General features: G+C 39.4%; 1 protein-coding gene across 2 annotated transcripts in view; it reads right to left on the bottom strand.

Annotated features, from left to right (window-relative positions):
* LOC311078308 (uncharacterized protein) overlaps positions 1-5,997 on the bottom strand; it is a 31,833-nt gene extending 25,836 nt beyond the window's left edge. For both annotated transcript variants that reach the window (XR_014605126.1, XM_084107048.1), the window contains exons 1-2: positions 5,935-5,997; positions 4,587-4,793 (exon numbers count right to left, since the gene is read on the bottom strand). Coding sequence is in view for 1 of the 2 variants with exons in the window: in XM_084107048.1 (XP_083963174.1) it covers positions 4,587-4,644 (58 nt within the window). In the remaining variant the exon portion in view is untranslated. The remainder of the gene's footprint in view (positions 1-4,586; positions 4,794-5,934) is intronic.
* Between the last annotated feature and the right edge of the window lie 7,925 nt (positions 5,998-13,922).

Genomic DNA, 13,922 nt, shown 5'->3' with positions numbered 1-13,922 from the left:
AAAAGTTAGTTCATGCATTCATGACCTCGAGACTAGATTACTGTAATGCTTTATTAGCCGGTTGTCCTGCATCCTCAATAAACAAGCTACAGTTAGTCCAAAATGCAGCTGCTAGAGTTCTTACTAGATCAAGAAAATATGATCATATAACACCGATTTTATCATCACTACATTGGCTACCTATAAAGTTCCGTATTAATTATAAGGTATTGCTACTGACTTATAAAGCCCTAAACGGCTTAGCTCCAGTCTATTTAATGGATCTTCTATCACCCTATAATCCATCGCGCTCTTTAAGATCAATAAATTCAAGGCTTTTGGTCATACCTAGGATATCCAGATCAACCATAGGAGGGAGAGCATTTTCGCATTTGGCTCCGAAACTCTGGAATAGTCTTCCTGATACTGTTCGTTGCTCGGACTCGCTCTCCCAGTTTAAAACTAGATTAAAGACGCATCTTTTCGGCCAGGCATTCATATAATATTGTTAATCTCACAGTTCAAACTACAATCCGGCCTCTAGTTCATAAATGCCAGAGGAGAACTGGCCCCCGACTGAGCCTGGGTTCTCCCAAGGTTTTTTTTTTCTCCATTAGGTCACCTGATGGAGTTTTAGGACACCATTAGGTCACTTGATGGAGTTTTTTCGGTTCCTTGCCACTGTTGCCTTTGGCTTGCTCAGTTGGGGATATTTTGGGGATATTTAATTTTATTCTATCAATCAATAAATTCCACTAGAAACAAACTTTGTTGTATTATTTTATTTTAATTTAATACTGTGAAGCTGCTTTGATACAACCTGTATTGTGAAAAGCGCTATACAAATATACTTGATTTGATTTGATATTCTTCTTTTGAAACAATTGCCTTAAAAATCAATGGAGCAATTCCTACCATCCTCACAACTATTTACCGTCCTCCCAAGAGCAATAATGCCTTTTTTAACTGAACTATCTGAACTTTTGACTTATCTATCTTCCATGTCTCCAAATGTAATCATTCTGGGAGATTTTAACATTCATATAGATAATGTCAGTAATGCATTTACATGTGAATTTTTATCATGTTTGGATTGCTTTGGTATGCAACAATTTAACACACTGCCCACTCATACTAAGGGGCATACTCTTGATCTTGTTTGTTGTTTTGGTATAACACCTTATAATTGTACCGTATTTTCCGGACTATAAGTCGCTCCGGAGTATAAGTCGCATCAGTCAAAAAATGCGTCATGAAGAGGAAAAAAACATATATAAGTCGCACTGGAGTATAAGTCGCATTTATTTAGAAATTTATTTCACAAAATCCAAGACCAAGAACATACATTTAATCTGGAAAGGCAAGTTATTTAACTACACAGTAGCACACAAAACAACAGGCTGAGTAGGTATCCGGTATGTTAACGCAACACATTAACAGCAGGGCTGCCAACTCTCACGCATTGAGCGTGAGACTCACGCAATTGACACTTTTCACACGCTCTCACGCCACACATCCATTTTCTCACGCACAGAAAAATTGTGGAGCAAAGAGGTACTTTTAATATTAAACTAATTCTCAGCTCTTAGATTCCGTCAATTTCATTACGAAATTCAGACAAAAATACGTTTGGCGCTTGTAAATGTGACGTGACAGATTGCTGAGCGCCTCAGTTCAAGTGCACGTGAACCGATCACCTGTTACTTTTTTTTTTAAAGATGCAGTACAACTTACCGAAAGTATACTTTTTTTTAAAAAGATGCAGTACAACTTACCGAAAGTATACATAATATCGACCAATTAGTGTTTTTCAACCACGGAAAGAGGTCAATATAACAGCAGGAGAACAATTATGTCACATAATGTTACATTTACCTCAGGAAAGCCATTTAACGACCATAGCATGTTAATTGAATAGAGAGCTAGAGAGGAGATTTTGCTGAGCACTATATTATATATTTATTATATTTTTACTTATGTCATTAAATAATTGTTATTATAACAAAAACTGAATTATATTTAATTTAATGTTATTTTTAATAATACCAGCAGATTGGGCCCTCTATGTTTACAGCATTAGGTGAGATTATTTTTTTAAATAAAATTTAAAATAAACATGTATCCAAATGAATCAATATTGAATCAAAATCGTAATCAAATCACAAGAATGGAATTGAAATCTTGAAATTTTTGTCAAGCAATAATAAAAACTGTATCCTATACCAGTCATTGTACAATGTAAACATTGTAACATGTTGTCACTAAACTTCATAAAATTCTATTTAGTTACCAAATGTTTTGACAATTACACTTATTGTGATGCAATATTTGTTTTTACATCCCCCCCCCCCCCCGCCCGCCAAAAAAAATAAAAAAAATCTCACTCCAAGCTAAACTCAAAAGTTGGCAGCCCTGTAACAGTTATTCAGCTACACAATAGCATAAAGAACATATACCTGGGAGGCTGAATAGGCTAAATTAACATAAGCCAGGGAGTCCAACAAGCAAGTTACCAGTAAACAAGTTCACCAAGCTCCCGCGATCTCATTCCACATCACTGAATCCATTGAATTTTCTTCATATGGTGTCGCTTCTGAATAACTCCGCCAACTAGAGCGCCCTCTCGCGGCTGTAGACGGTAATGTTTTATCTTGGTTCATCTCAGTCTGAATTAATTTTGATATATAAGTCGCACCTGAATATAAGTCGCAGGACCAGCCAAACTATGAAAAAAGTGCAACTTATAGTCCGGAAAATACGGTACTGTTTCTGATCTGTCCATATCAGATCACCTGCTGGTGTCTTTTTGTGCCAAGCTGGCAGTTTCTAAAGTAAACCTGTGTCGTCCGATCACATTTCGGAATATTAAGAACATTGATGTGCCTACTCTTGCTGATGAACTTGCCATCTTCTCCAGTAAATCTGATTTCTCTACTGTTGATGAACTGGTTACATATTACAATGATGGACTAAACATGATTTTAGATGAATTTGCACCTGTGAAAACTCGAACTGTTTCATTTGTACATTCAGCTCCTTGGTTTACACCTGAACTGCGTGAACTTAAAACTAAAGGCCGTAGGTTAGAGCGGTTGTACGTCAGGTCTGGCCTTACTGTTCATAAAGAAATGTATGCTGAACATATTCAAAATTATAAGAATGCACTGTCCAAGGCTAAATCTGATTACTACTCCAACATAATTGGAGTTAGCAATGGGAATTCCAGGTCCCTTTTCTTGGTGGTAAACAATATTCTGCAACCACCTGATTCTTTGCCATCTGATATGTATTCCACTGACTTATGTGATCGCTTTTTGACTTTTTTTGCATCTAAGGTTGAAAATGTACATCAGCAATTACGTACTGGTACTCTTCACAATGACTCCTGTCAGTCTATCACTCACACACCTCCCCACTCTGTTTTCTCTAACTTTACAATACCAACTACTTCAGAGATAGTGGGTCTGATAGGTAAATCTAAATCTTCGACTTGTCAGTTAGACCCTCTACCAACTCCTTTAGTGAAAGCTTGTTTACCAGCCCTGTCGCCATTGATTACTAAAATTGTTCATGCTCCACTTGTTTCTGGTTCTGTACCTCCATATCTCAAATCTGCTATTATTACTCCCATACTTAAGAAACCAGGGGGTGATCCATCTAATTTTGATAATTTTCGTCCAATTTCAAATTTACCATTTATCTCTAAGGTAGTGGAAAAGTGTATTGCAATTCAAATTCATGAACATCTTTCCAATAATAACTTGTATGAACAATTTCAATCTGGCTTTCGTCCCCACCATAGCACTGAGACTGCTCTTGTCAGAATAACCAATGATCTACTGTTGGCAGCTGACTCTGGGCTTTTAACCATACTTGTCCTTCTAGACTTGAGCGCTGCCTTTGATACTGTCTCACATAAGATACTTCTTGACAGGTTAGCTTCTATTGGTATTACTGGCACTGCTCTGTCTTGGTTTAGGTCATATCTATCTGGACGCAGTCAGCGTATTCAATTAAAGGGTTTTCGATCAAGAACATCTACAGTCACCACTGGTGTTCCCCAGGGTTCTGTCTTGGGCCCGCTTCTTTTCATTATTTATATGCTCCCTCTTGGTTGTATTTTGAGGAAATATGGTGTTAATTTCCACTGTTATGCGGATGACACCCAACTTTACCTGTCTGCCAAACCCACTGTTTTTTTTCCACCACCATCTTTGTCCAGCTGTTTAGCTGAAATTAAAGATTGGCTTTCAGCTAACTTCTTGAAGGTAAATGGCAACAAAACTGAGGCTTTGCTTGTTGGCACTAGATCTGTTTTGTCTAAATCTAATTGTCTGTCTTTGTACATTGACAATACTGCAATCTGTCCTTCTTCACAGGTTAAAAGTTTAGGTGTCATCATGGATAGCACACTATCCTTTGAAGCTCAAATTAATAATATCACGCGGATTGCATACTTCCACTTGCGTAATATTAGATTTTCTTTGGTTGATTACAGCCCTAACCATTTCAAAGTTTAACTGATTATCTAAATGTGATGAAGTGCTTGAATGTTTCTAACATGAATGTTCTTCAGCATCATGAATGAATGAAGAATAAACACCAACCTCTTTGTTCTTCAGGATCTTCAGTGTGTTTCATTCTGCAGGGTTCTGGATCACTCATGTTCTCACTGTCCTCTTTAATAAACTCAGTCTTTGCAGATTTCAGCTCTTCCTGATGCTCGTCTTCACTTGTAGCCGATGGGAATATTCCAGGATTTATTGGAGAATTGCTGTGGGAGGAGCTTCACTGATGATGAATTCCAGTGTGATCTGCCAAAATCAAAAATTTCAATCTAATTTCAGTCTATCTAATCATATTACAGTAACTGATGCCATTCATTAATTATTTGTATTACTAATCCTAACATTATTCTGCTTCTTCATTAAAATACAGTTATCTAGAACTAAAAGAATGCATATAAATTATTTAAATTATTCCAAGTATAAATAATGGTAAGAAAAACAGTTAAACATCATAAACACAGAAATAGAGTAACCAACAAATCCCCTCAGTCTGCTGACACCAATGAAATGAGCTTTAGTGTCAATTTACAGGAGATTGGAAGACATCAGCATAATAAATGAGGTGAAAACAGGAACTACTGTCATGAAATAAAGAGTGTTTTCAGCAGATCTGTTAATATTGATGAGCTTCAGACTATCAACACTCATTCAACAAGCCATTCAGGATCATCAGCAGATTATCTCACTTTATTCCGAGTGTTTGCTGTTAAAAACACATTATTTGAGTCAGGATAGATGATAAAATCCTGTAAAACTGCCCTATTGAAAAAAAAATACTGTTATTTCTCACCATCTGACAAGGATAAATCATAAAAAATATATAAAAACAAACACAAATGGAATTCATCTTAATAAACCACCTCATAACTACAACAGTATAATGTCAATATCTAAAATATATTTCGATTTTCTAGTAACTAGATTCATTGCACTAATGTTATTCAAAATGATCCTAAAAAAAAAAAACTCATTATAAACTCAATGTGAAGTATTTAGCTGTATCTGTTCCAGTATTTTAACAATGTGAAGTAAGTAAAACATTTGATTTTTTAAAGATAAAATAAAACAGCAGCAGCATCAATTCCCATCACGGATCTCAACCTTTAACTCTTGACTTGACATTCAGTAACAGTTCTCACTCCAAACATCGAGACAATCACACAAACGAACACAAAATCGCTCAGGTCTGAATGAACTCAACATATTCTCCTCATGCTCGCAGCTGCTGCACTAAATGTTTATTTCAGAAGGAAGACGCCAGAAAAGACGCACAAGTATCGCTGTGATCGATGAAAACAATACAGAAATGAGTCTGTCGCTTAATCAAACTGTAAGTGTGTGTGATGTTTGTGTGAATATGAGAAATACCGCGAACTGCTCTCCTCACCTCAGAAGACTCTCCTTCTTCTTCTTCTTCTTCTTCTTCTTCTTCTTCTTCTTCTTCTTCTTCTTCTTCTTCTTCTTCTTCTTCTTTAGCGGCTCGAATTAGCGCCATCTGTTGTGGGTTTTGGATCAGAGACTCATTTTACTCCTTTTATTCATGTGATGCATGATAATGAGGAAGGAAGCAGGTTTTTATTTCAAAAGGTACAGAAATGACATATTTATGATATACAACTTTGTGTACAAAATGTATTAACAATGTGTTCAATGTCATCAGAATACAAATGAGAAAATAAGCGTTAACGGTGATTAGCTGAAAACTGAAAGATAAAAGACAAAAAAAAGAAGATGGAGAGAAAGAACAGAAGAATAAGATATAACTATACATCAATTACATTGTAGGCTACTTCAAGATCGTCCGAAACAACAGTCAACTATGAAATGTAAATATTAAACTTCTGGTATGTCTGAAATAAAAGGCAAAACAAAAGATGAACTTTAATCTTACTGATAATGTCCTCATAGCAATATCAATGACTGAAGCATCAGATCTGCTCTACAATACTTGATTTACACATGCAGCTGTAAACGCACAGACTTTATTATTTTATTTTAGTAGAAGCAACTGTTTCCAGTTCAACTCCTGTTTTAGTTCCAAGAAACACTTTTACTTTTTATTACTTTTATGGTGTCAGATTAATTATTTATTCTGAGTGTTTGCTGTTAGAAACACACCATTTGAGTCAGGATAGATGATAAAAGACTGATAAAAAACTGCTCTACTAAAAAAAGATTATGCTGTTATTTCTCAAATAATATGCATTGATAGGCTAATATGAATTGAAAATAAACAGCAGCACAACACAAAATTTATGTTTTCCTGTGTGAAACTATTCATATCTATAAATATGTTACTTTGCAAAAAGAATGGGGATGTAATTATGGCATCCTGTCCAAATTTACCCACTGGCTTCTGTCCATTATCATGGCCTTCAATATTTGCTGTAGTATATTTTAATAATGTAAAGTTACTAACTCATTTGATCTGGCAAAGATGTGTAAAGAGCAGACATAACATGGCAACAGCAACACTTGAAATCTATTCCCATCAATTCCACTCACAGATCTCAAACTTTGACTTTTGACTTGACATTCAGTAACAGTTCTCACTCCAAACATCAAGACAATCACACAAACGAACCCAAAAATCGGAGAAGCACGGTCACGCCATCTACGCTTGAAAATATATTGCACGTCTTCACAAGGTTGCGTGGTAGGCTAAAGGTGTAGGCGCTTGGTGTCGGCAGACAAAAAATATATAATAAAATAAATTTAAAAAAATTGTTTTCTGCAAACTCCACCAGATTCTTGTTCAGCGTCTCCCCGAGTACCGCTTAGGTGATTTTCATGTTGCTTTACTGTTGTATTCTTTGATAATTGCCTGCCAAAATCATGACCAATACTATTTACATATTTACTATTATACACAAAAACTATCCTGGTTGATTCGTCCACAAGCACCCCATTTTGACATAAGAAAGCCTGCCGTACAAATGCAGCTGTCATCGAGCAGTTGCAGATTTTTTGCATTGGCTTTTGCAACTGTATTATGCGATGGCGTCAAACCAGAGCAGTGCCAGCTTCAAGAAAGAAATATGAGACAAACACTGTACAGAGCTTTGCAGAACAAAAAGGTTCCAGTATTTACTTACAACCAAACACAAGCAAAACCTGAAAGGGCCACGCTTCAAGTGGAGGATCACTGTATCTGCAGGACCTCACACAACAAAGAGGTGAAGGTGCAGTGCAGCAACACAAAGCGTTGGACACCACCGCAGAAGAGTGAAACTGTGAAATCTGCACTAATTATGTGTGAGCTGACATAAATGTTCATAGTACTTTGGAGTATGTTGCAAAATACATACAATGTACAATGAGTAGATTTGCCAGTCATTGAGTCCATTGAGAGATGTGCAGTTACTTTTCCAAGTTGTTATTTTGAGTTGTGTGTTGTATATATAAACATTTTCACAACAACAGAAGGAGAAGACTCATAGTCTAGACCGTGCGCTCATGAGTGAGCTCCGCACCGCAACAGACTTGGCGCTCTGGAGCACAAGCATTGTGGCCTGCGCGATCGGTCTAGCGATGTCCACGTTGGTGGTTCAGGAACGCCACAGTTGGCTCAGCCTGGTTGATATGGCGGAAGCGAACAAGGTTCGACTCCTGGACTCCCCAATTTTCCAGTTTAGGTTGTTTGGCGACGCAGCAGAGAACTGCACCCAACAGTTCTCTGCAGCTCAGTCGCAGTTGGAGGAGGTCCGACACATCCTGCCCTGGGGCCTGCTGAAACTAGCTCCCCGCTGCTGCTGGCAGTTCCTCCACCTGCATGTCGCCGAGGGCGCCCCCCTGCAACTGCTCAGCCCGCTAGGCCTCTGCCGCAGCCCAGGCCTCAGCGAAGAGCAGGCCGCCCAGCCTGTATCAGACACTGTCAAAAAAAGTGGCAAAAAGCGTCCCTGATACAGGCCACCCAGGGTTGGGGGAGGTAGTTCTTCAGATGGGTTCTGTTCCACCGCTGGCTCCCCGGAGTCCAGTGGTTCCCGAATTGTTAGAAGAACAAATTCCTCTAGTCCTGTGTTCCAAGAGAGTCAGATTGATGGGCGACCCTGTAAAGCCTCACATCCGTCAATCCTCTCGTTTCGCTAGCCGGCAGACGGGTACGGTTCAAGGACCCGATTACGCCTTCTCCCGTACCCAATGCCGCCCAGTGGAAACAGGTCAGTGTTGCATTGCACACTCAGACCCCGCTCCGGACCGCCCCCTGGGCCCTCTGAGTACGCTGCCCCACCCTGGGTGCGTCTGTGGTGCCCCTGGTTCCCCTGGCACGGATCTTGGAAGCCTGGAAAGTGCTTTCCAACCCGTCCAGTTGGTTTCTCCGCACCATCAGACTCGAAACAGACTCTGTCTCGGGCCGCCTTCGGGCCCCTCGAGCTGGGTCCCTGTTTTGTTGCCTGAAATCTGTGGTATCCGCGGTTCCGCTGCTTCGTCCGGTTGTAGCACTACACAACCGGACGAAGTGCTCCTGGCTGATCCAGCGTTTCCCCCGTAACTACAGACTTGGCTTCATTAGCTGGCATTGAGTGCATTTGAGGACCTGTTCACGCCTTCTCACGCATTCACTGCCGCTACCTAGAGACAGGTGTTTACAACACAGACCCTGCCTCGGGCCGCCTTCAGGCCTTCCGAGCTGGGTCCCTGTCTCTAACCCGTTGCCTCACTCTGAGTACGTCTCTGATACATTGAGCCCCCTGTGTTGGCCTGCTGTTGCAACGAAAAGTGCTCCCGACTGACTCAGCCGGTTCTTGTGTCATCAGACTCGGCTAAGACGATTCAGTTCGTCCGGCACCCGCCCGTGTGCAGTACTGTTTGCTACACATCTGTGTGCAGATCGTTCTGCCATGTGTGTGGTCATCGCTTCCTACTGGTGAGGGTTGCGATAGAGCCGTTCCTCCAGCCGATATGAAAATAGGCTTCAAAGTGAGGCCTGTTTCTCATTGTACTCAAACTAGTGAGTTATACCATTAGGGATCTGTGTGCTTGATTTGGGCCCTGTTTCTAAGCCCCCGTTCAGGTTACTACACAGTACACATTACTAATAAAGGAGGGAACGGAGACGTAATCCCCTTGCCACTACTACTGGACCAATGCTGACCGGGTTATGCTCAGCTCCTCAGTGAAAAACAACTGATGCGTGCATCCACTTCCTTATTTATACCCGCGCTGTGGGGCGGGTGTGTTATGCAATTTCACGCATGTCCATTGTCTCGTTTGTATACTACTTGAAGATAACTGGTGTGGTGTGATCCCATTCAGTCAACACGTCGACTATGTCTCCATTCCCTCCTTCAGGGAACGAAGGTTACACTAGTAAAGGCCCTTGCACACTGAGTCTGAAATTCGCGTCCGAAATTTTTGCACGTTAAAAAATAAATACGACCTCACGTTATGTCAATCACGCTTGTACACTGCCTCCAAAACTTTCGTCCGTCAAAAAAAAATCGAATCAGGTTCGATTTTCTGCATTTTTCGCATCCGTAGCAAGCTTTTTGAATGGTGTTTTGACAATTCAGAGCCACCGAATCACGAAAGCGAAAAAACGCATGCGATAATTTCGGACTCAGTGTGCAAGGGCCTTAACCGAGACGTTCTCAGAGTAATATGACACATTGCGCTCTGACGCAATTGCCTGTATCCACATTTGTGTCAAAAAACACTTGTTTTTGTGGGCCGACAGCTTTTATGAAAACTTATTTCTGGGTTTTTTAGCTTGTCTGCTGTACACCTTGTCGCATAGCATCTTTTAGACATTGTTTTGTTTTTTGTTATAAGTCATAAACGACAATGAGGCAGTCATTCTCGCAATGCAAAGTCAATGGAGACGGTTGGATTGTCTGCAATTGCAGTTATTTGGGGAATTATCTTTACATGCGTTGTGCATCAGCACGGTGTCACGGTTCATCGATCCGTGTGTTCATTTTGTGTATTTGTTGGTGTGTTTGTAGGTGTGGGGTCTGTGTGTGTAGTGCTTGTTTGTTGCCTAGTAACCAGCTGATCACTTAATCAGCCCTCAGCTGCAGCTAGTTACTACTGCTTGTTAGCTGCCTATATCTAGCGGGAGTGAAGTATGCTTGGTGTTGGTTTATCACTCTTGTTTGTGTTCTCTCACCTTGTTCCTGTGTCTGAGTTTCCTAGCGGAGTTATTTCCTCGATCTCGTCTGTGTATCCAGGCTACTGGAGATCGTCTGGAGTTCTCGTCTACCAGTCATCAGTCTGCATCCGCGCTGTGTTTATTCCTGTCACTCTTTACTCTCCTGTGATTGTGGCATTCAGGTCTCCTGCCTGCTAAACGTGGTGTTTTGAGTGTTGTACCTGTTCTGCCTGTCGCCAATAAACTGCTTACTTGCATTTGGATCTACGACTCTCATTCTGACGCACGGCTCCTCAGCACGGATGAATCATGTCTTAAGGTGTATGTGTGGGCTGTCAGTCAATGCACCAGTGTGGATATTCACTGTACTTCAGAATTACAGATACGACCTCCAGGAATTATTTCCAAAATAAGAAGGAAAATGTCATCTGAACGTAGTAACTTATCAGCCACTTTGTTCTGTTCAACTGGTGATTAAATCTTACGATCTTAAAGTAAGCTCAGATCATGTCAAACCGTGCAAATTATTATAGTTATACTTTGTTCTCAAATTGTTAATGTTATCAACACTACTTGACTATTGCTGAGTCCCAATTCGCCTACTTATACTACGACCTAAAAGTATGTACTTTTTTTGTGAGGAAAAAGTACATACTTTTGAGTGTGTAGCAAAAGAGTATGCACGTTCTGGGACATACTTCGATGACGTCATGCAACGTGAACTTGAACGTGGTTGCCTAGTTACGCACACCTCGACTGTTAACAAAACATTTTACATTTCAGTCATTCTTATATGTCCAATATAATTTTATTTACTATTCCCATCTTTTTTTCCACAATACATTTACAATGTGTTTTACCAAATTGAGGAGTGAAGCAGGGCGTCGTCGTAGATCAACCAGACGCAGGTCGTTTGTGAGGCGGCTGGTTCTGACGTTCATGTGCAAATGTGTGTAACGAAAGCTACTTATTTTCTGAGTTAAAATATTTAAAGTTTAAAATGTAACTATTGTTTAACGTATTTCATACTTAACCTTATACTTGTGTATAATACTTAAAAATACCCCGATGAAAATGAACCATGCTTTTACTATAGTAAAAGTGTAGTTTCTTTGGTTGGACTGATAAAGTTAACATTTGTACAGCCACAGTATTACTACAAAGTCAGACAGAAACATCAAAATAAATACATAAAAAAGACACTTGCATGACACTTTACTAGAGCCTTTTTATTTATTGTTTTGTAGCCTGCAATGAGGCGCTCAGTATCTTCATCGGACCCTACAAGATAAACACGGTACTTTTTTGGCACAACATAAACCCATTAATATTACGAGACAATAAAATATAACTTTTATTAGGGTTAAACATTTGAATTCTTACACTTCAAAACTGAGGGCACATCTCCGCTGCTGCACCCGACTGCCAGGTTTACATCACCACCATCACCGCAAAGCTCCTGCCTCCCGCACGCAATGGGTTGTGGGCAATATTAGCCGTTAGAGTGTGCATTGATCTGCACTTCGAATTCTAACCGGAAATAGTAGACCATCCGGGTATCTTTGGAACACTCATTTCAACATACTACGATTTGGGACGTACTAATTCTAGTTTCGCATACTATTTAGGACGGATAGTATGCGAATTGGGACTCAGCATATATGTATTTAAGGCTATAAATGATCTGCCACCTGCAGCAACTTCACACGCAAAATAGCCTACTAGCCGAGACTTCTTCTTTATGTATACAGACGTGACGTAATGACGCAGAGACGAACCGCGGCAATCTCATATTTCATATAGAACCTATTAAAAGCTTACCGCTGTGAATCAGGCTACGATACGGAGATGAAAATGTTGTAGAGGTGGGTCTAAAAGACAATTTTCACCTGAGATTCAGACCCAGACAGCAACCTAGTGGTACCAGATGTGGGCCGGATCTGGGCCGACACTATGTTGCTGTCTGGGGAGCCAAATTACAAGGGGGACAAAATGATTTTAGAAAGATGGCAGCATCATTATTTATTTTTACACAGAGATTGGTAGGTCTGTTAGTAAAATTTGTTGACTTTAGCGATCTTTGTTGCATAATAAACAAATGGAGACAGTTGTTTCCAAAAAATGGGGAGAAGCACTTTTCATGTTTGTTTTTTTATGTAAGACCGACAAAACGATGAATAAAAATACATTTACAATGTGTAACAGACTTTGTTGGATTATGTTATGATGCATTAATTCTAGATTATGTCGTTGTATGTGTGTATGCAATGTATTTTTTCTCTCGAGCAACAAATGATTTTTCCTCAGCATCCGTCTGTCTGCTAGAGAGTGTTAAATTTGGCAAGTTTAAAAACTACAATATGAAATTAGAAACCATGTGCTTGAGCACTACCTATAAAAACAAAAGGTTAGATTAGGTAACCTAGATCAAACTTTATTACATTCATTAATCAAATATGATCGAGGTGAATTCACCAATCTTAATGCGGTGGGAAACAGAAGTCATGGCTGTTCAGATAGTAGCAAGATCTCACATAGTACACAAAGCCACATGATTTAACACTAGGTTAGGAAATAACTAGGAGTGTGCACGAAGAGTCCAATATTGACTGAGGAGCCAACTTTCACCCGAGCATGTGAATTTTTTTTTTTTTTTCTGAACATAAATATGTGAAACAATATAAACATGATAACCATAGGCTGACTCTAATGAATATACGTTCTGCACAATGACTGGCGCATCTGATTTATTAGTGTGTTACGAAGCTATGGTTTGTGTTTTGTTATTTCTCTGTTGTTTTGTGAGTGTCTGTGTGTGTCTATGTGTGTAAGTCATCTGATTGGTTCCAGCAGGCTGATTGATGCTATGTCCTGATTGGTGCACAATACTTTAAAAAGGCACGTCATAACTTAACAAAGTGTTCATTGCATTCGTTCTGCTTCAGCTTAATTTTTTTGTTTATACACATTTTTTATAGTTTTCAACTAAAAGAAATCTCAAGATATACAGTGTAAGTGTAAGTTTGTTGTGTAGTCTATATTTGCTTATCATTAGCTTGTTCAGAAATGGTGACACAAGTGCAATGACTAAAAATAATGTCTTTCTCGTTAAACTTCATTTAAATAAACGAATATTCGAATACAATATTTTTTTGAAAAATGCCCATCCCTAAAAAATAACCAGAGCAGAAGTGAAATGTAGAAAATAACATTTATCTTGGAAAGTGCCTTGTTTTGTAAGGTTGTGTAGTGATTGCAGAGTCTTCAACTGCTTAACTTGCATT

Source organism: Abramis brama (assembly GCF_963993115.1).
Source record: "Abramis brama genome assembly, chromosome: 1".
Taxonomy (NCBI): domain Eukaryota; kingdom Metazoa; phylum Chordata; class Actinopteri; order Cypriniformes; family Leuciscidae; genus Abramis; species Abramis brama.
Note: the sequence above shows the minus strand (reverse complement) of the source record. Positions and strands in the feature narration are given on the sequence as shown.